The sequence below is a fragment of the Ahaetulla prasina genome, chromosome 2, assembly GCF_028640845.1.
Source record: "Ahaetulla prasina isolate Xishuangbanna chromosome 2, ASM2864084v1, whole genome shotgun sequence".
Lineage (NCBI taxonomy): Eukaryota > Metazoa > Chordata > Lepidosauria > Squamata > Colubridae > Ahaetulla > Ahaetulla prasina.
The window spans coordinates 301,130,232-301,153,246 of record NC_080540.1 but is presented as its reverse complement, the minus strand read 5'-3'; the positions used below and the strand labels follow the sequence as shown (position 1 = coordinate 301,153,246).

The window sequence follows — 23,015 nt, the reverse complement described above, 5'->3', positions numbered from 1 at the left end:
CAGCAACCCCAAAGCCCCAGCTTGCAAGGCTCAGCATTTCCTCCCGCCAAGCATTCCCAGAAGTTTCTAGCAAAGAAATGGCCTCTCTGGGTCTCCCTCTTTTGCCAACAGAGGATCAAAGCGGCGCCAAAGCCACCTCCCGGGTTCGGCTAGGAAGGCCTTCCGGGCAGCAGCTTCCAGGATAAGAGGCTTCCCTTCCAGTGCATCTCCATAGCTGCAGCTGATCAGGCCTCCCCTGGGCTATAAAAAGAGCCCTTTGCAGAGTTGGCACCCGGGTCCAATGCTGCTGGGGAGGATGGTGCAGCTGCCAATTTGTTCCTTGCCTGCAAACTGGGGAGGAGGAGGAGGGTGGGGTGCAGCTGCAGAGAAGGACTCAAAGGGAGAACTTATAAATAGCCGTTTCTTACAGTACTCTTTCTAAGTGGAGGTTTCTCCCAGGCAGGGAGGCAACAGGGTGAGGTTATGTTGGCTGTAAAATTGGGGATGGAGGTTACTGTAGATAGGGGTGGGGCAGGGAGAACAACAACAAAGCATGAGAGAATATGCCACAATCATTGCAAACGAGAGTTGGCTGCTGGGGGAAGGGCCGGGTAGACTGGAAGGAAGAAGGAATGAAACAGGATTTTTGAAAGGAGGACGACAGGAAGAGGAGCAAGGAGGAGAAGGAGGGGAGAGGGAGGGAAAGAAGAAGGGGAGGAGGAGGAAGAAGAGGGGAGAGGGAGGGAAAGAAGAGGGGGAGAAGGAGGAAGAAGAGGGGAGAGGTACGGGAAGGAGGGCGGAAGAGAGGAGGAGGAGAATAATAAGAAAATCGTAATAAGAGTAAGAAGAATAAGAATAGGAAAATAATAATAAGCAGAAGAAGCAGAAGAAGAAGCAGAAGAGGAAGAGGAAAAAAAGAGGAGGAAGAGGAGAAGGAGAGGAAGAATGGAATCAGGAAGGTTATCCCACTAGCTGGTTAAAATCCTGGCTGGGGATTATGAGAGTTGTGGTCCCAACCAATCTAATGATCCTGGGCTAAAGGAAGGACAGCCTTACTGCAATGGAACTCTAACCTAATCCACCACAACTTTATTCCGTTGACAGAAATGGTTCCAAGTCACAATATTAACAGCAGGCAGATTATTATCGTTTTTAATACCGTACAAAGCTTAGCCATACTGAACGAAGCAGAACACAAAAGGGCCTGTTGCACCCGGTTGTGCGTAAAATTCCCCAGAGGGACGCAGGGTCTTCCAAGCGACAGGCCCAGCTTCTCACTCCTTCCAAAGCAAGGTAGACCAAAATGGGACACATGCAACGAAGGAGGCCTGGTCAGTATTGGGGCTTCTTGGTTCTCGTCTGTGCACGGAAAAAATCTTTTCAAAATCCATCTTGCAAGATGGATCTATTCTGCAGCCCAAGAAACTGTATCTGTTATAAAATACACCTGAATTTAATAGGGAGGCAGGGTCGCTTAGACAGGACAATAACTCCCTTCTCAATTTAGGCCTCCTGAGGTCATGGACCGACTTAAACTGGAAGCTTCCAGGTCAAAACTAAAAATCTGATGGGAAACTCAGGTTCCATTACACCCTGTGGACTTCGACTCCCAGAATTCCTGAGCCAGCCATGCTGGCTCAGGAGTTCTGGGAGTCGAAGTCCACAGGTTGTTGTTGTTGTTGTTTTAAAAAACCCTCAGGATTTCTGGGAGTCAAAGTCCACAGGGTGTAAATAGATCAGGAATTCTGGGAGTCAAAATCTACAGGGTGTAAAAAGCTCAGGAATTCTGGGAGTCGAAGTCCACTAGGGTTGTAAAAAGCTCAGGAATTCTGGGAGTCGAAGTCCACAGGATGTAAAAAGCTCAGGAAATCTGGGAGTCGAAGTCCACAAGTCGGAAAGTGGGCCAGAGTTATCCACCCCTACTCAATAAGGCAGCCATCAACCCTCAATGGCCATTTTGTTGCTTTTATGGCCTGGACCGCCCTGTGCGTGTCTCGAGTATCTGGTTGTTGGTAAAAAGCGAGGACTCCTTGCTCGCCACACAATTGTCATGGAAACTAATGAAAAACTCAACAAGATTCCTCCAAATTATCATTCTGCAGGGAAAAGGAAGGCTGGGCTCACTACAATCATTGGTCGCTTCGCACGTTAAGCCCTTAATAAACTCAACAACTCGGGCTCTTCAAAAAAAACCACAAACAAACCCAACCACCCTTGTCTTGGCCTTCACTGTGCAAATGACGGGTGTCCCAGTAGTAATCGCACACAGCAGAAGTCGCACATAGCAGCGGTGTGCATGTCTGTCCGTCAGATTGGCCGCCAGTTGCCCAGGGAAACCCAACACAAGGAAGAGAGGTTTTCATCAAACACGGCAATATTTGTGACATGTTGACTCTCTTGACTCAGGAAAGACCCTCCTTTACAATACAGCTAGTCCTTGGCTTTGTTGTTGTTGTTAGTTGTGAAGTCGTGTCCGACCCATCGCGACCCCATGGACAACGTTCCTCCAGGCCTTCCTGTCCTCTACCATCCTCTGGAGTCCATTTAAACTCATGCCTACTGCTTCAGTGACTCCATCCAGCCACCTCGTTCTCTGTCGTCCCCTCCTTCTTCTTTTGCCCTCAATCGTTCCCAGCATTAGATTCTTCTCCAGGGAGTCCTTCCTCCTCATTAGGTGGCCAAAGTATTTCAGTTTCATCTTCAGGATCTGGCCTTCTAAAGAGCAGTCAGGGTTGATCTCCTCTAGGACTGACCTGTTCTGTCCTCCTTCGCCTCCGTCCGAGTGATGGCTTAATTAGCCGGCACTATCAGCTCTGGCAGCAGAATAGCCAGCGTCTACCAAGACCCTCCGTTATCTTCCATGATGCTGGTGAGTCATCCAGGAACAAACTTCAGCTCTTAGCTAATCAGTGGATTTGCCTGTTACGAAGAGACACAGCAGCTCTTGCTGCCTTTTATATCCTGTGGGGTGTGGCTCCATGACTCAGCACTTCCTGGGCCTGCCCCACCCCTGCTTCTGTTGTTCCCTCCTCTCCTGCCTATGAAACCTAGGGTTCAACCAAGCCTGATTGCCATCAGCTGGGTCTGAAGGCGTGGCCGGGGGGGGGGGGAAGAGTCAGGCGACGGAGGCCTCGTTATCTCTTCCACCTGGCCTGCTTCTGGCTCCTGGAACTGAGCCAGGGAAGCCATTGCTCCCGAGGTAAGTCCTGACGGCCCTTCCCCCTCACTTTCCAAGTCACTTTCTGGCAGGAGGCCCGGCTCGGGGGACGCAGACACAGCATGACCGGTTGGATCGCCTTGCAGTCCAAGGGACTCGCAGGAGTCTTCTCCAGCACCAAAGGCCTCCATTCTTTGGTGCTCAGCCTTCCTTATGGTCCAACTTTCACAGCAATCCATTGCAACTGGGAAAACCACAGCCTTGACCAGGGGTCTCCAACCTTGGTCCCTTTAAGACTTGTGGACTTCAACTCCCAGAGTCCCTCAAGGTTGGAGACCCCTGGCCTTGACTATACGCACTTTTGTTGGCAGGGTGATGTCTCTGCTTTTTAGTACGCTTTTTAGTCCTCGGCTTACAACCATTCATTTAGTGACCGGATGACGTTGAAATGGCGCTGGAGAAAAGTGGCTTGTGACCCGGTTTTCACACTTGACAACCTCCGCAGCGTCCTGTGATCCAAAAACAGGTCACCTGGCAGGCATTTCGGGAATCGCGTGATCAATATTTGTAATATCACCCAGCTTCTGACAAGCAAAGTCAATGGGATTCACTCAAGGACCGCACGATTCCCTTAGGAAGGTGACAAAAAGGTCATAAAATGAGGCAAAACCGACTCCAACTGCCTTCTTTAGTAATGGAAAATCTCAGCTCACCTGCAGACTACTGGGATAAGAGCCATGGGGTGGAGGCGCAGTGGTTGGAATGCAGGATTGCGGGCAAACTCTGCCCACAGCCAGCAGTTCGATCCTGATGGGGCTCAAGGTTGACTCAGCCTTCCTTCCTTCCGTGGTGGGTAAAATGAGGACCCAGATTGTTGGGGGGCAAGAGGATGACTCTGAAAACTGCTCAGAGAGGGCTTTAAAGCAACCGTGAAGCAGTATAGATGTCTACCTGCTGCTGCTCTTAAAGAACTCGTCGCAAGAATGAGATTCTGCCAACTTCATTCCGAAGTAAGCGATCGCAGACAACAGAAGTGTTAAGCGTTTGATTTCACAACAATGAGACAGGACACTGATGTGCCAAAAAGCCCCATGGCTGTGCATAAAGAGGACGACACCGCTCAGGCTAATGACACCACAATCATCTGAAGCAAAGAAATTGGCGTCGACACACCAGCGAGCCAAGTGTGATGCAGCGGTTAAAGTACTAGATGGCGAGCCAGATGGAAGCCACACACACACTCCCTCGGTAACCCCAGAAGCCCCCTGGGTGACTCCCACCCAATTGCTCACTCTCATGCCCTTTTTTTAAAACAACAACAACCGATTAACAGGGTTGGAAGGGACCTTGTAGGTCATCTAGTCCAACCCCACTTCGACCTCTTTTTTTTAAATTTGAATTTATATCCCGCCCTTCTCCGAAGACTCAGGGCGGCTTACAGTGTGTCAAGCAATAGTCTTCATCCATTTGTATATTATATACAAAGTCAACTTTTATTGCCCCCAACAATCTGGGTCCTCATTTTACCTACCTTATAAAGGATGGAAGGCTGAGTCAACCTTGGGCCTGGTGGGACTAGAATCTGCAGTAATTGCAGGCAGCTGCTGTTAAAACAGACTTAGTCCGTTGAGCCACCAGAGGCCTCTTCAGCTACAGATGCTCTCTTGAGCTCTTGAAGGAAGGTCCCAAAACAAGCCTCAGACAGGCAGTCCTCGACTTACAACAGTTCAGTGAGTGACCGTTCGAAGTTATACCAGTACTGGAAAAAGTGACTCGCGATGTAAAAATCTGCAGGGATTTGCTTAACAAATGAGGAAAGTCGTTTAAAACTCGCTGAAGAAATTTCCCACTGAACAGCATAAATCTGGGGGTCCGTTGTGGCCATAAGTTGAGCACTACTTGTAAATAATGAAAGAGACGCTGAGAATAAATCAAAAATAATGAGGGAAAGTCGTAAATAATAAAAGAGCCCGTGCATTGGTTTCACTGAAATCCACCTTCTGCTCCGTTCGAAATAAAACGTTTTCTGAAATGTGGATTAAAAAAAGACTGCTCTAAACCAGGGCTCACCAAACTTGGCCACTTGAAGACTAGCAAACTAGGGAATTCTGGGAGTTGAAGTCCACAAGTCTTAAAAGTGGTCAAGTTTGGAGACCCCCTGTTTTAAGCAGCAAAATTCCAACAGATTCCAACAAAAACACAATTCAGCTGCTGGCAGAATTAAATCACAATGCCTTCTGTATGAGCCCCAACAAAGTGACTTCCAACCGAGGCTTCAGATGAGGTGGGCATTTGCTATTCTTATAGAATAGAATAGAATAGAATAGAATAGAATAGAATAGAATAGAATTTTATTGGCCAAGTGTGATTGGACACACAAGGAATTTGTCTTGGTGCATATGCTCTCAGTGTACATAAAAGAAAAGATACGTTCATCAAGGTACAACATTTACAACACAATTGATGATCAATATATCAATATAAATCATAAGGATTGCCAGCAACAAGTTATAGTCATACAGTCATAAGTGGAAAGAGATTGGTGATGGGAACTATGAAACGATTAATAGTAGTGCAGATTCAGTAAATAGTCTGACAGTGTTGAGGGAATTATTTGTTTAGCAGAGTGATGGCCTTCGGGAAAAAACTGTTCTTGTGTCTAGTTGTTCTGGTGTGCAGTGCTCTATAGCGTCGTTTTGAGGTAGGAGTTGAAACAGTTTATGTCCAGGATGCGAGGGATCTGCAAATATTTTCACGGCCCTCTTCTTGATTCGTGCAGTATACAGGTCCTCAATGGAAGGCAAGTTGGTAGCAATTATTTTTTCTGCAGTTCTAATTATCCTCTGAAGTCTGTGTTTTTCTTGTTGGGTTGCAGAACCGAACCAGCCAGTTATAGAGGTGCAAATGACAGACTCAATAATTCCTCTGTAGAATTGGATCAGCAGCTCCTTGGGCAGTTTGAGCTTACTGAGTTGGCGCAGAAAGAACATTCTTTGTTGTCCTTTTTTAATGATGTTTTTGATGTTAGCTGTCCATTTGAGATCTTGCGATATGATAGAACCCAGAAATTTGAAGGTTTCTACTGTTGATACTGTGTTGTCAAGTATTGTGAGAGGTGGAAGTATGGAAGGGTTTTTCCTAAAGTCTACCACCATTTCTACGGTTTTGAGTGTGTTCAGTTCCAGATTGTTTTGGTTGCACCACAAGGCTAGTCGTTCGACCTCTCGTCTATATGCGGATTCGTCATTGTCTCGAATGAGACCAATCACTGTTGTGTCATCTGCGAACTTCAGTAGCTTAACAAATGGATCATTGGAGATGCAGTCATTGGTATAGAGAGAGAAGAGAAGTGGGGAGAGCACACAGCCTTGGGGGGCCCCTGTGCTAATTGTACAGGTATTTGATGTGATCTTGCTTAGCTTCACCTGCTGCTTCCTGTTTGTTAGGAAGTTATAGTTTGTTATTCGGGGCGCCCTGCAAAAGATCCTCCCCCCCGCCCTTGTATTAGCAATAGCAATAGCATTTAGACTTATATACCGCTTCACAGTGCTTTACAGCCCCCTCTAAGCGGTTTACAGAGTCAGCCCATTGCCCCCAACAATCTGGGTCTTCATTTTACCCACCACGGAAGGACAGAAGGCTGAGTCACCCTTGAACCTAATGAGATTCGAACTGCCAAATTGCAGGCAGCCAGCAGTCAGCTGAAGTAGCTTGCAGTACTGCATTCTGACCACTGTGCCACCATGGCTCAAGGAAGGAGGAAAGGAAGAAAGGAGGAAAGGAAGGAATAGCAATAGCATTTAGACTTATATGCCGCTTCGCAGGGGTTTACAGCCCTCTCTAAGTGGTTTACGGGATCAGCCTCTTGCCCCCCAACAATCTGGGGCCTCATTTTACCCACCTCGGAAGGACGGAAGGCTGAGTCAGCCTTGAGCCTGGTGAGATTCGAACTGCCAAATTGCAGTCAGCCGGCAGTCAGCAGAAATAGCTTGCAGTCCTGTATTCTAACCACTGAGCCACCGTGGCTCATGGATAAAACCATTCTCATCAATGCAGGTATTCCGCGATTTACGGCAATTGTGCCCCCACTTTCCATGGCGAAGTGAAACATTTGTTAAGGGAGTTTCGCCCCACGTCACGATTTTTCTTGCCACGGTTGTTAAGTGAATCCCTGCAGTTGTTCAGTTAGGAACATGGTTGTTAAGCAAATCTGGATTTCCCTCACTTGACAATTCTACAGAGGAATTATTGAGTCTGTCATCTGCACCTCTATAACTGTCTGGTTTGGTTCTGCAACCCAACAAGACAGACACAGACTTCAGAGGATCATTAGAACTGCAGAAAAAACAATGGCTACCAACCTGCCTTCCCTTGAGGACCTGTATACTGCACGAATCAAGAAGAGGGCCGTGAAAATATTTACAGACTCCTCGCATCCAGGACAGAAACTGTTTCAACTCCTACCCTCAAAACGACGCTATAGAGCACTGCACACCAGAACAACTAGACGCAAGAACAGTTTTTTCCCGAAAGCCATCACTCTGCTAAACAAATAATTCCCTCAACACTGTCAGACTATTTACTGAATCTGCACTACTATTAATCTTCTCATCGTTCCCATCATAACTTGTTGCTGGCAATCCTTATGATTTATATTGATATATTGACCATCAATTGTGTTGTAAATGTTGTATCTTGATGAACGTATCTTTTCTTTTATGTACACTGAGAGCTTATGCACCGAAGACAAATTCCTTGTGTGTCCAATCACACTTGGCCAATAAAAATTCTATTCTATTCTATTCTATTCTATTCTATTCTATTCTATTCTATTCTATTCTATTCTATTCTGACTTGGCTGGTCGCAAAAGGGGATCGCGTGAACCCAGGGACACTGAAACCTGTCGTAAGTACATGCCAGTTGCCAAGCGTCTGAATTTTGATTGGGTGACCGCAGGGATGACGCAACGGTCATAAGGGTGGTAAAATGGTGCTAAGTTGCTTTTTTTCAGTGCTGTTGTTAACTTCCGTCACTAAACGAATGGTCGTAAGACAATTATTCTGCCTTATACGGGCAAAATAACTCAACATTTTTCCTGTATAACTCACATTTTTCCATTCCCAGAATAATTAAACATTTCCGTCAGCAAGAATCTACCGTGCAAAACTCAGGCAGTTCCATGCCTAGCCGAGATAAGAATTACAAACTGGAGGAAATTCTGAGTATTTGAGTAAAGCTCCCCCTTTTTATCTATCTCACCAGCTTTCTCTCCAAAGCTGACCGAGATGAAGCTGCCTCTGGGACAGAGAAAAGCCCGGCCCACTTTGTTGACCCTCTCTGGTTTACTAAAGATGTACCGGTTGAAAGAAAAAAAAATTGAGTTTTTAAAAAGGATGTTTGTAAAAGATTGGAAAAAAAATTATTCTATAAGGGTAGGTTTGGAGGGAGGGAATCTAAATTTGATATTGAAGTTCAAAGCCCGCATGTTAAGAAGTGAAAGAAAAAGATTCTACTAGAAAGTTTTGATTTTAGAAACGTGTTTAAAGAATGGCTTTGAGCGTTTTAGAAAGTGGGGGGGGGGAGCATTTTTTCCTGTAAGAATCTGTAAGAATACAGTGAACCTTGTTAATAAAAATGGCAATAGTTCATGAAGGTAATTAGGTGCAAACAGAAATACATACTATTTCCCTAGCAAGGGAGGTAAAAGTAGGAATGGAGATAGAATAGAATGAGCTGGAAGGGACCTTGGAGGTCCTCTAGTCCAGCCCCCTGCTTGAGCAGGAGAACCTATATATACCATTTCAGATAAGTGGCTGTCAACTTTCTTTCTTTTTTTATTGAAAAAGTTTTAACAAACAAAAACGTTTTTCCCCCTTCCCCCCCCCCCACAAACCCCCCCCCCCGCTTCCCAGGTCAATCACAAGGTATTGTTATACATAAACCAAACATAGAGTAAAATTTTCCCTTCTAATCCAATTAACCTCATCCAAATCTTTTCATTTCCCAACCCCCCCCCCCATTACATAAAATAAGACTTCCTAATTATTCAAAGGCACTCTGATATTTAATTGAATGGGGAAAAAATGGATTGATTATTTACAAAACAGATATCAGATTAAGAGCTGTCAAGTTTCTTCTTAAAACCTCCAGGGATGGAAGAGGAGAATATATTTAAGTACGTGTTTCACTTGGATATCACTTCTGGATTTTGTGCTTGTGATGGAGGGGAAAAAAATTATGAAACTTTGACTTTGTTATGCAAAAAGTTGAGGCCGGAACGTTTTTAATCTAGTAAATGTGATGCCTTTTTCTTTTTTTTTTTTCCTCCCTTGTACCTCACGTTTTCTTCCCCTTTCTCTTCCTCCCCCTAACATTTCTACTTTTGATTTGTATTTTATATATAAATAAAGATAATAAAAATAGCTGACCATTGCGAGCACTGAAAAACCAAAACGAAACGTGTGTGTGTGTGTGTGTGTGTGTGGTTGCTGCCATTTGTGCAACACACACACACACACAACCACCCCATACACAAGCTTGACCCAAGTCCAGGCTCCCAGCAGCCCTGATTTTCCTAATATGGCAAAGAGCGTGTCAAATGTTTGGGGGAGAGAAAAAAAAATTCATATCTCAGGAATTTTATGGTATGAGCTCTTCAACATTTTTTTGGGGGGAGAGGCAGCCTTATTTTCAAAAGTAGCTAGAGCACATTTGGATAAAACCTCCGCAGACTGTAAGTTATGGACCTTGGAAGGGCTGTGGAAATCTTACGTTTTTTGGGTACGCAGAAAATACAGGGAGATTATTTGCTTACGTTTCTGGAGCTATCGCTTCTAGGCAGAACCAGCTACTTTTTTCCAATGGTTATTTCTTTGAGAATTCTCAGTCCAACCCCTTTTGAGATTCTGCTTTGTCCACAATAAATTAAGACTCATAGCTGTGGCTCAGATCTTATGCATTCCCTGTAATAGGACTGTTTTTTTTAAACATAATGGAATAGCAGAATGACACAACTGGAAGGCACCTTGGAGGTCTTCTAGTCCAACCCCCTGCTCAAGCAGGACAACCTATACAAGTGGCTGGACAAGTGGCTGCCCAGTCTTCCAGTGTTGGAGCATTTACAACTTCTGGCGGCAAGCTGTTCCACTGATTGTCCTCACTGTTAGGAAGTTTCTCCTTAATTCTAAGTTGCTTCTCTCCTTGATTAGTTTCCATCCATCGTTTCTTGTTCTACCTTCTGGTGCTTTGGAGAATAGCTTGACTTCCTCTTCTTTGGGGCTGCTCCTCAAATACTGGAATCCTGCTATCATGTCACATCTAGATTAGCAGATTGTAAAGACTAACACAAAATCTCTTAGAAATCAAGTTTAACTGAAGACTCACTAAACACACGCAGAGGGTCGCTGAGGTCTTTTCCTCCTCTAAAGCTTTTTTCATTCTCACGTCGAACAGAATAGAGCTGGAAGACACCTTGGAGGTCTTCTAGTCCAGCCCCCTGCTCAAGCAGGGGACCATATACCTGTCGTGTCCCACTCCTCCTCTGACGGCCGGGTCTGTAAAGTCTGTATCAAGCGTGGCTACGAAGCCTCTGCAGCTTTGCCAAAGTCCTGTCAAGAGTTCTCAGGACAGGCAGGAATCCAAGGTGTGACTTCAGCAACCAGATGAGACTTTGCCTGACTCAAGGAATGCCAGAAAGCAGATCCTTTATATAGGCCATGGGGTGTGGCTCCATGACTCAGCACTTATCCAGGCCTGCTCCTCCCTTCCTTTTGCTGACGTCGCCTCTCCATTCTCCAGAAGCGGGGATCTCTCCACCCTTCGTCTGCCTGCCCAGCTGCCGGTAATTCTAGCTCGTGACTGGCTTCTTGCTCATCATGCTCACACTCTGTGGGGGGGAGGGGTTTATTTGCTCGGTTTGTCCAGGCATGGTGGTAGTCCAGACTGGGGGTTGGAGGCATGCCAGGCCATTCGTCTTCATTATCAGTCTCTGGCTGAGATAGCAGGAGGTGGGAAAGGCCCGGCTGCGGAGAGGGGGGTGGGCGAGGCACAAAAATACCATTTCAGACATGTGGCTGTCCAGTCTCATTTTAAAAACCTCCAGTGATGGAGCACCCACAACTTCTGGTGGCAAGCTGTTCCACTGGTTAATTGTCCTCACTGTCAGGAAGTTTCTCCTTAGTTCCAGGTTGCTTCTCTCCTTGATGAGTTTCCATCCGTTGTTTCTTGTCCTGCCCTCTGCTGCTTTGGAGAATAATTTGACCCCCTCCTCTTTGTAGGAGCCCCTCAAATACTGGAATACTCCTATCATGTCCCCCCCCCCCCCGGTCCTTCTTTTCACCAGACTAGACATACCGAATTCCTGCAACCGTTCTTCGTTCTTCAATCTTCAAATATTGGACACGAAATGTTATATCGTGTCTGTACGATGCTTTTTCAAAGTACTTTTCCTTTTGCTGACCAGGAATGATCCTGTGCATCCGTCCATCCCATAGTGACCGCAAGCACTGAAAGCCGTCTTCCCCAGTCGCTACTGGTCCGTTGCTAAGCCCCTCGCCCCCATTGGGGGTCTGGAGTTTGCGGGGGGGGGGGCACACGGGTGGCTCAGACAAAGAGGACATGCTTAGCAGCGCAGAGAAGATTCCAGATCCAATTAACATCATTTGCAATTAAAATAGGACTGGGGCGGCAGGGACGGGGGGGGGGGCAGGATTTCTCTACCCAGGGCTTTTGAATGCTGCTGTTGTCATTTGGAGCAACAGGAACTAATAGCCTGACAAGGTGCATAAGGATAACGGATGATCTAGCCATCAAATCAATGCCGATTTGAATTGGTAATCCCCTGGAAAGGGATGGGGGGGGGGCAGGAGTTGGCTCTGCCAGGGCTGTGAAGCACTCAAGAGAGGAGACAGGCTGGGCTGCTAAAGAGAATCCCAAGTAGCTAATTAGATAATGGAGAGCTCTCGGGGGACCAGGAGAAGGAGTGAGAATCTATTGAGTAAAGGGGCTGTGAGGATTAAAAAAAAAATGCTCTCTTGTGCAAGATCAAGAACCAGGGTAACAAAACAAAAGAGGATCACGGGAAGCTTTATACTGCACTGGTAAGGCCACCCTTCCGTCAGGATACAGCTGGAAGGGACCTTGGAGGTCGTCTAGTCCAACCCCTGCTCAAGCAGGAGGCCCTATACCAGGGCTGTCAAACTCAGTTTCATTGAGGGTTGTGTTTGACCGGGGGTGGGGGAGCAGGGGGGCATGGCCGGCTTGACCTCACTCGCATAGGGTAGGGGGGCACCTGTGGTGGCCCAAGCGCTCTGCCAGCGAAAACGGCACACGGCCCTCCCGAGCTACGTTTTTGCTGGCAGAGTTGCAGGAAACCGTCGCAGCTGAAAACGGAAGTTAGTTTTTGCTGGCAGAGGCACTGCGGGCCGGTCCTTCAGAGTTTCCAGGGCAGCCCTGCGGGCCAGATCGAAGCACCCCATGGGCCGGATCTGGCCCGCGGGCCTTGAGTTTGACACCCCCTGCCCTCTACCATTTCAGACAAGTGGCTGTCCAGTCTTTTCTTGGAAACCTCCAGCGATGGAGGCACCCACAACTTCTGGTGGCAAGCTGTTCCACTGGTTAACTGTCCTCACTGCCAGGAAGTTTCTCCTTAATTCCAGTAGCAGCTTCCAGTATTTGAGGGGTTGCCACAAAGAAGGACTTTGAAAAAAGCATCAGACAGACACGATATAACAGCCCTCCAATATAGGGGCCTCTGGTGGCTCAACAGACTAAGTCTGTCAACAGCTGCCTGCAATTACTGCAAGTTCAAGTCCCACCAGGCCCAAGGTTGACTCAGCCTTCCATCCTTTATAAGGTAGGTAAAATGAGGACCCAGATTGTTGGGGGCAATAAATTGACTTTGTATATAAATATACAAATAGAATAAAGACTATTGCTAACATAGTGTAAGCCGCTCTAAGTCTTCGGAGAAGGGCGGGATATAAATGCAAATTAAAAAAATAAAAATTTGAAGATTGAAGAACGAAGAACGGTTGCAGGAATCCGGTATGCCTAGTCTGGTGAAAAGAAGGACCCGGAGGGGACATGATAGGAGTATTCCAGTATTTGAGGGGCTCCTACAAAGACGAGGGGGGGGGGTCAACTTATTTTCCAAAGAATAGAATAGAATAGAAGAATAGAATAGAATTTTTATTGGCCAAGTGTGATTGGACACACAAGGAATTTATCTTGGTGCATATGCTCTCAGCGTACATAAAAGAAAAGATACCTTCATCAAGGTACAACATTTACAACACAATTGATGGTCAATATATCAATATAAATCATAAGGATTGCCAGCAACAAGTTATAGTCATACAGTCATAAATAGAAAGAGATTGATGATGGGAACTATGAGAAGATTAATAGTAGTGCAGATTCAGTAAATAGTTTGACAGTGTTGATGGAATTATTTGTTTAGCAGAGTGATGGCCTTCGGGAAAAAACTGTTCTTGCGTCTAATTGTTCTGGTGTGCAGTGCTCTATAGCATCGTTTTGAGGGTAGGAGTTGAAACAGTTTATGTCCAGGATGTGAGGGATCTGCAAATATTTTCACGGCCCTCTTCTTGATTCGTGCAGTATACAGGTCCTCAATGGAAGGCAGGTTGGTAGCAATTATTTTTTCTGCAGTTCTAATTATCCTCTGAAGTCTGTGTTTTTCTTGTTGGGTTGCAGAACCGAACCAGCCAGAAGGCAGGAAGAGAAACTTCAGCCACGTGTCTGAAATGACGTAGGGTCTCCTGCTGGAGCTAGACTAGACTGGACTAGAAGACCTCCAAGGTCCCTTCCAGCTCTGTTCTGATTGACTGATTGAAAAAAATACTGGTTGGCAAAGCCCTAAAGAAATTCAGATTTTTTCCCTCCCAACCAGCTGGCAAGGATTTCTTCCGGTATCCGGGCAAGGGTTGGGAGGGCAGCTGCGCATGGCGACTTTCCGTCTAGCGTGTTGAGGGGCCAGAGCGAATGAGCTTCCATGACGGCTTTTTGGCAACTGATATCGGGAACAAAGTCCCTTCTCTGCCGGTGCTGCAGATCCCACTCTATGGTTCACTGATTACTGCAGAGTAAATACATACCTGGGTATCCAGGCGTCAATCCCGTTTAAAACAGACCTGCTCAATTTCAACTACAGGTGGAGCCCTTGACTTACCACAGTCTGTTTCCGGACCGTTACAAACTTACGACGCCAACGAAAAGTGAATGACGACCGTTTTTCAAAATTTGGATGCTTGGCAACGGGTTCGTATTTATGTCAGATGCATCGGCCCGGGGGGGGGGGAGGGGGGTAGAGGTATCACGTAATCTGTTTTGCGACCTCCTGACAAATGCGGTCAATGTGGAAGATGGATTCGCTTAACCGTTTTCCTAACAACTTAACAATTGCAGTGATTCGCTTAACGACAGAGGCAAGAGAGGTCATTCAATGGAGCAGGGGTCTCCAACCTTGGCAACTTTAAGACTTGTGGACTTCAACTCCCAGACTTCAACTCTGGGAGTTGAAGTCCACAAGTCTTAAAAGTTGCCAAGGTTGGAGATCCCTGCAATGGGACAAAACAACTGTCTCGCATAGCAACAGAAATTTGGGGCTCAATTGTGGTCATAAGCCGAGGACTACCTATATCAACGTTAGAAGGCTGCAACAATCTTTGGTTTCTACTTGGCAGGAAGACCAAGAAAGGTAGGAAAATTGTTCATTACAGTAGTGGCCAAAATTGTGGAAACCTTTTAGAAAAAAGTGTATTTTGAAGGTTTGATGGCTAATAACACTTTTTTTTTTTTTGGAGTTTCAAGAGAATCCTATTCCACTGCTGGAATGGCCTGGGAATAGCCCAGACCTTCACCCAATTGAAAATCTAGGGAGCCGACAAAAAAAACTTGTTAGTCAGAAATGCCCCAGCAATAAAACCCAGTTAATAGAAGCCATCATTCAATCTTGGTTTCACATAGTAACAGCTGCAGAACTAAAAGGTTTGGTTCACTCCATGGGAAGACGGTGTAAGGCCGTAATTCATGCGAAAGGTTACCCAACGAAGCATTAACTGACATGGTGATAATTTTTGTATATCTCGTTTTTTTCTTTGTTATAACTGCTATTCTAATAGCAAATCCTCCATAAAAGCTATTGCATTACATTCTTGATTAAATTATCTTTCTATTGATATATAATTTTATGGTACTACTCCCCCCAAAAAGTGGTCTTATTAGTATAGTAAATACGCTTTTCCCAAAAGGTTTCCACAATTTTGGCCAGTACTGTATGTCATGTCACTATAACCGGACCGAGCTATCTATTTTCTCAGCAGGCCAACAGAAAACAAGATTACAGTTTAAAAAACACCTTTTAAGAGCCACAAGGAGCTACACTGAGAGTGCACTGAGCATTCTTGGTGCCAAAGAATAGCCGGGTAGCACCGTGTTAATCTTTGGAAATGATACAGCTGGTACTGGCCATCAACAGATCTGCTTGAGAAAAAGGCAGGTAAATCCCCTTCTTAGCCTCTGAGCATCTCTTTTTCCTTCAAGGTTGCCAAAGATGAATAGGGATGGTGCTCTTAAGACTAGCCACAATTATCGCTAGGGTGAACTCTAAATTCTCTCATCGGCTTCTTTCCAGTAGCCCATTCCTAAGGTTAGTGAACGTGAAATAACGGAATTGGAAAGGACCTTGGAGGTCTTCTAGTCCAACCCCCTGCTCAGGCAGGAAGCCCAATCCCATTTCAGACGAATGTCTTTCCAATCTCTTCTTAAAAACCTCCAGTGTTGGAGCATTCACAACTTCTAGAGGCAAGTTGTTCCACTGATTGATTGTTCTCACTGTTAGGAAATTTCTCCTTAGTTCCAGGTTGCTTCTCTCCTTGATTAGTTTCCACCCGTTGCTTCTTGTCCTGCCTTCAGGTGCTTTGGAGAATAGTTTGACTCCCTCTTCTTTGTGGCAGCCCCTGAGATATTAGAGCACTGCTATCATGTCATCTCTTTTCATTAAATTAGATTTTAAACAACGGTTGTTGGCATTGGGTATGTCTAGTTTAATGAAAAGAAGGACCAGGGGTGACATGATTTAGAAGACTTAAGACTAACTTTATTGTCGCTTTGAATGTACACTAACCGGCATACATTAAAATGAAATTTCGTTGTATACAGCTCTCAAAGGGTCTCCACCTTCAATATACACTACATAAAACATGACAAGATAAATAAATACAAAATTATGCATACATGATAGCAGCGTTCTGATATCTCAGGGGCTGCCACAAAGAAGGAGTCAAGCTATTCTCCAAAGCCCCTGAAGGCAGGACAAGAAGCAACAAGAAGCATGATTTATGATGTATATTTTCATGTACACTGACAGCATATGCACCAGACAAATTTCTTGTGTGTCCAGTCACACTTGGCCAATAAAGAATTCTATTCTATTCTATTCTATTCTATTCTATTCTATTCTATTCTATTCTATTCTATTCTATTCTATTCTATTCTATTCTATTCTATTCCATTCCATTCCATTCCATTCCATTCCATTCCATTCCATTCCATTCCATTCCATTCCATTCCAATCCAATCCAGGAGAGAAGCAACCTAGAACTAGAGAAACCAGGTTAAAAGGTAAAGGTAAAGGTTTCCCTCGCACATACGTGCTAGTCGTTGCCGACTCTCGGGGCCGGTGCTCATCTCCGTTTCAAAGCCGAAGAGCCAGCGCTGTCCGAAGACGTCTCCGTGGTCATGTGGCCGGCATGACTCAACACCAAAGGCGCACGGAACACTGTGACCTTCCCACCAAAGGTGGTCCCTATTTTTTCTACTTGCATTTTTACGTGCTTTCGAAACTGCTAGGTTGGCAGAAGCTGGGACAAGTAACGGGAGCTCACCCCGTTACACGGCAGCACTAGGGATTCGAACCGCTGAGCTGCCAACCTTTCGATCGACAAGCTCAACGTCCTAGCCCCTGAGCCACGGTTACCTAACCTAACCAGGTTAGGCTTAGTCAAAAATTGATCAGAATAAGAGCACAGGGTAACATCACCCATCTTTTTAAAACCTTCCAGGAAATTTCAGTCAAGTCTCTAATTTCCTAGACAGCTACAATTACTGTGTGAATTAGTGCACTCTGTATTTTATTTGCATCAGGGCCAATAGTTGCAATGGTGGTCTCCAGAATATATGGTTTTTTTTAAAGAAGGACTGGAAAAACAACCAAGGTCATTACCCCACCTCCCATTGCGTGCATTCAGCTGCCGGTTGATGAAAGATAGCTGCCTCGCTGGACCATTATGTTTCTAATCTGCCTTCCACAATACACCAGTGATGAGTTGGACCGAGTATTTTAGTTCTGTTTGCTGTCTACAAAGACATGAAATTTCATATTCAGGACACAAGGCTCAGGAGGCTGGCTTTAAAAAACAACAACTGTTCTTCATTTTTATGGGTTCTCCCTCCAGCATCCCTTAGTGTCTTCTGTTTACAACCCGCTTTAGGATAACTGCTGTTCCCCTGTGGGTTGAAAACTTCCAGCTGGCCTCTCGACAGAAAAGATACGCGAGAGGTTTATGGTTGCATGAAATTTCTCGGACATTGAGCTGCTGTGACGTGGAGCCAAAAGTCACAGGCTACAAATATACTGCAGCCTACATTTGAATGTTTAGCCCTTTGGAAACCCTGCCTGGTCCTTTTTTTCCAATCCTGGCCTTCTGGGGCAGGGGTCTCCAACCTTGGCAACTTTTAAGACTTGAAGTCCACAAGTCTTAAAGTTGGCAAAGTTGGAGACCGCTGTTTTAGTGTGGCGTGACCAGGTCAACCTTGATTTATTATCTTCTTGACTTACTTTTAAGTGCTTTGAATAAGGAGAAAAAACGGCAGATGTCAGTTGACAATTCACATTAATCAGCAAGTCCTATGATCAGTTACAATCAATTCTGCAATTCACGAGGGACGGCTCTAAAATTAAACCCAACTGAGTTTTGAAGAGTACAGCTATCAGCCAAGTGCATAGCTACACTTAAAATGAGGCAAGTATAATTGAGCAACAAGAAGACGTGTCACACTTATCATTTCAGTCTCAAACGTATCTACCTGGATAGCAGGTAAAGGTAGGATACTGCAAGATATATTTTAATAACTGTTTGGGGGCCCCTGTGCACTCAGAACAGCCACTAGCCTCCCAAGGAAGGGCTTGAAATGGAATGTCCAACCTTGGGAACTTGAAGGCTTGCGGACTTCGATTCCCAGGATTCCCCATGCTGGCTAGGGAATTCTGGGACTTGAAGTCCACAAGTCCCAAGGTTGGACACACTCCTGCCTTAAAACATACTCACAAATTAAGTAGGCAACATCCAAAGTATTCATTACAATCATCCCACACAAACAACTATTATCTTGCATATGAGAACAGGCGCACGCATAAAACACTTAAAATAATTTTCACCCAATAAAGGGACGTTTCGCTTAATAGGGGATCAAGGTATTTTACCAGAATTTGCAAAGCACGTTCTAAAAGTTCATTTGTTTATCATTTCACTGCAAATACTGCATTCAACACCTTCTCCCTCCAGCTGAAATCAACACATGGCAGAATTCCTTGGCATCTACGCTTTTAAAACCCTAGGATTAAAAAAACCCCATACATTTCCCAAACATTTTACACCTGAAGTTGCCTTAAATACAGGCAGTGTACCAGAACAGGGGTCTCCAACCTTGGCAACTTTAAGCCTGGCGGACTTCAACTCCCAGAATTCCCCAGCCAGCTTTGCTGGCTGGGGGGTTCTGGGAGTTGAAGTCCGCCAGGCTTAAAGTTGCCAAGATTGGAGACCCCTGTACCAGAAGATAGGCTGCCCAGACTGGCAAAAGTTAGGAGCAAGGAAATCTACAGATCCGGAGATTAAAAAAAAAAAAAAAAGACAATATGAGGAGGGACCCCCCCAAAAAAAACTGGGGCAGGGCCCTGATCACATGGTCCCTGCTACCCTTTTAAACATTTTTTCCAGACTCCTCCTACAAGTTGCTCCTGATTTGTAAGGTCTTTCCAATGAAAACAATCAATTAAGCAGAAGTGGAGAACTGTGGCCGTTTATGACTTGTGGACTTCAATTCCCAGAATTCCTGAGCCATCATGGGCCAGCTACCGGTATACTTGTTGTCCTCAGGAATTCTGGGAATTGAAGTCCACAACTCATTCACGTATACTCCTAAAACACAAGGCATTCAGTCCATCCTCCGATGCAAACTCAGCTTAGAAATATTCATTATTATTTACTGGAGACACAAATTCGGCGAGTGGTCCATGGGATCCAGCGCACCCCTTGAAGAATCTTTTTCAAGGTCCAAAATGTTCCAGGTAAACGGAAAGAGAAAAATACCTGCCCGCTTTCCAGGTAAACGCAAAGAGAAATACCTTATTGCTTCTTTACATGAGAGAAGAGTGCATTCTGCCAGTCTTCCCAACAGCATTCTGGGTTTTTTTTTTACAATTTATTTTTTATTACATTTATATGCAGCTCATCTCACATAAAAATGCGTTAGGCAATAGACGAGATAAACTTTCTCTCGCGTATAAAGCGACTCTAGGCAGCCTTACATGTAAATCGGTTTTGGATCTGATCTGGCCAACCTTTAACCTTTCAACCGAAGGCACTGGCAATGGATCCCAATTCTTTTGTCTCCCTGGGGGGTGCGGGTGATGGGAGGAGGAGAGGAGCTGATTTTATTTTTATTTATTTATTGAATTTATATGCTGCCCATCTGTCCGAGCGGCTCTGGGAGGATCACACATCGATAAAAAGGTAAAAAAAAAAAAGAAGATAATACGGAAGATTAAATTAATTAAAATGTGGGAAAAGAACCTTTGCCAGCCTTCAAAATGCAGGGGGAGAAAAGCAAAGGGATGGCCCTGATTTGGGGGGGGGGGCTCTGAGGGGCTGGGACCCCACCCTTCCCAGATGCCGGGTTTTCCCCAGGTGGCCTCAGCAGAAAGGGGGGAAATTGGGAGGTGGGGAAGCTAAGAGGACCAGATACAACCCCTCCTCTCTCCTTGAAATGGGGGGGGGAGAAGTGAGTCTCAGAGAAACAAAGCAAGAAGGTGCCCCCAAATGTGGGGAGACCCTCATTAAAAGGGACGGGAAAGCAGAGAAACAGACATGAAACGTGGGGTGCAAAAGCAGGGAGGCCCTCATATGGAAGCAGAGAATCTCCCATGAAAACTGGGGGGTCAAAGCGGGAAGAACCCCATGAAAAGTGGGGCGCCAAAAGCAGGGAGATCCTCATGTAAAAAGGAGAGTTCCTCATTAAAAACAAGGTGCCAAAGTGGGGAGACTGCCATGAAAAGTAGGGTGTCAAGGCAGAGACACCCCCATCACTAAAAGCGGGGAGACCCTCATTAGAAGGCGGGGTGCAAACCCGGGGAGTCCCTTATGAAAAATGGGGAGACCTTCATATTAAGGATGTGTGTGTGTGGCAAAGTGGGAGACTGCTGTGAAAAGTGGGGAGCAAACTCAAGAAGACCCTCATGAAAAGCAGGGAAATCCTCATTTAAAAAGGGGGTGCAAACTCAGGGAGGTTTCCAAAGGGGGGGGGTGGAAACCCGGAAAAATGGGGAGACCCTCATGAAAAAGAGGGCTGGCACAGCAAGACCACCATGAAAAATGGGGTGCAAAACCAGAAAGACCCTCATGGAAAAAATGGGCTGAACCCTCAGGAAAACTGGGAGTGCAAAGGCGGGCAGACACCCCCACACACATGAAAAGCAGGGAGACAGCCTCCTTCAAAGGCGGGGTGCCAAACCCTTGAAGCCCCCCCCCCTGAAAAGCAGGGTGCAAAACCAGAGAGCCCCCCTCCTTCAAAAGTGAGGAGACCCTCCTTCAAAAGCGGGGAGAACCCTCAGGAAAAAGCGGGGTGCAAAGGCAGGGAGAGACCCCCTCCCCTTGAAAACTGGGGGGGCCAAACCCTTGAAGCCCTCCCCCCATGAAAAGCGGGGTGCAAAACCAGAGACCCCCCTGTTTCAAAAATGAGGAGAACCCTCAGGAAAAAGTGGGGCGCAAAGGCAGGGAGAGACCCCTTCCCTTTGAAAACTGGGGAGGGGGGCAAACCCTTGAAGGCCCCCCATGAAAAGCGGGGTGCAAAACCAGAGAACCCCCCTCATTCAAAAGTGAGGAGGACCCTCAGGAAAAAACAGGGTGCAAAGGCAGGAGACCCTTCCTTTGAAAACTGGGAGGGGCAAACCTTGAAGGCCCCCAGGAAAAGCGGGGTGCAAAACCAGAGAACCCCCCTCATTCAAAAGTGAGGAGAACCCTCAGGAAAAAACAGGGTGCAAAGGCAGGGAGAGACCCCCTCCCCATGAAAACTGGGGGAACCAAACCCTTGAAGCCCCCATGAAAAGCGGGGTGCAAAACCAGAGACCCCTCCCTCCTTCAAAAGCGGGGAGAACCCTCCTTCAAAAGCGGGGTGCAAAGGCAGGGAGAGACCCCATTCCCTTTGAAAACTGGGGGAACCAAACCCTTGAAGCCCCCCCCATGAAAAGCGGGGTGGAAAACCAGAGCCCCCCCCTGTTTCAAACGCGGGGAGACCCTCCTTCAAAAGCGGGGAGAACCCTCAGGAAAAAGCGGGGTGCAAAGGCGGAGAGAGACCCCCCCTCCCCTCGGAAACTGGGGGGGGCAAACCTTTGAAGGCCCCCCCATGAAAAGCGGGGCGCAGAGCAGCCCCCTCCCCCGCTCAACTTCCCAGAGGGGGTGGGGGTGGGGGTTTGGGGGGGCGGGGCTGTGTGGGTGTGGGGGGAGGGGAGGGGGCGTGGCCTCACCTTGAAGTAGCCGCCCTCGTAGAGCGTGTTGGGCGGGCCGAAGATGGCCACCTCCCAGTTGTAGAGGTCGGACTCGTCGACCAGGGTGATGCGGAAACCTTCCACGGGCTCCTCCTGCAGCCCCTTCAGCTCCAGCATCAGCGCCTTCTGGGAGCTGCTCACCTGCTGCTGCGCCATGGCGGACGACGAAGCGGACGACGAGGAGGAGGAAGGCGAGACGGGAGCCGCTCAGGCCGGGCAGGGCCTGGCCGCGGCGGGCCAGGCCGGGCCAGGCCGCCCGGCCCGCCCGCCGCCGCCGCGATCCTCCTGCTCCGTGCGGGGGGGGGAGGGGCGGCCCTGAGGGAGCCCGCCGGCGCCGCGCCCGAGGCGGCGGGGGGGGGGAGGGGAAGGGGGGGGCAAAGGCGGACGAGCGCGGCCTCCACCACCGAGCGAGGCAGCCGCGGGGCCCCCTCGACGACGACGACGACGACGCTTCCTTTTGTGACGGCGCCGCTCGGTCGCTCGGTCGTTCCCGCTGACGGGAACGCGCCCGCTCCGCCCGGCAGGCCCCGCCCTCTTTCCTTCCTTCCTTCCTGCCCGCCGCTTCCGCTTCCGCCGCTTCCGCCTTCCTGCCTCGGCAGGGAGGCGCAAGGCCGGCCGGCCGCCTGCCTGCCTCTACGCGCACGCGCAGGGCGGGGCTCGCCACGCCATCCTCCCCGGTGACGTCAGAGGGGGCCTTGGCAACGCCTTCCCTCCCCCCCAGTTCACGTCAGAGGCGGCTTTATTGGGGAGGTTTCACCAGCGCTCTGATTCTCTCCGTCTTTCCCCTCCTAACCACGCCCCCTAACCGTTATATCATTGGTTGCCTCCTAAGCTTAACTCTTACGGGTCACGCCCTAAAGGGAAGGGAGCCTCTCTCTTTCCCCTCTCTCTCCTCCTATCTTTAGCCTAGTCCCGCCCTCTACCGTTCTTTCATTGGTTGCCTTCAAAGCTTAATTCTCCTCGGTCCCGCCCTAAAGGCAATGGAGCGTCCGGCCATTGGCCGCTGGTTGTTAAAAAGGCACTCGGGCTTCTTCAAG

At 47.2% G+C, this 23,015-nt stretch overlaps 1 protein-coding gene across 2 annotated transcripts in view; it reads right to left on the bottom strand.

The window, feature by feature from the left end:
• UBE2R2 (ubiquitin conjugating enzyme E2 R2) overlaps nt 1-22,667 on the bottom strand; it is a 77,284-nt gene extending 54,617 nt beyond the window's left edge. Inside the window, exon 1 of one of the 2 annotated variants that reach the window (XM_058171949.1) lies at nt 21,958-22,667. In XM_058171949.1, the coding sequence (XP_058027932.1) occupies nt 21,958-22,134 (177 nt within the window). In that variant the 5' untranslated portion in view covers nt 22,135-22,667. The remainder of the gene's footprint in view (nt 1-21,957) is intronic. The other variant, XM_058171948.1, reaches the window with a different exon arrangement.
• Nucleotides 22,668-23,015: the final 348 nt, after the last annotated feature.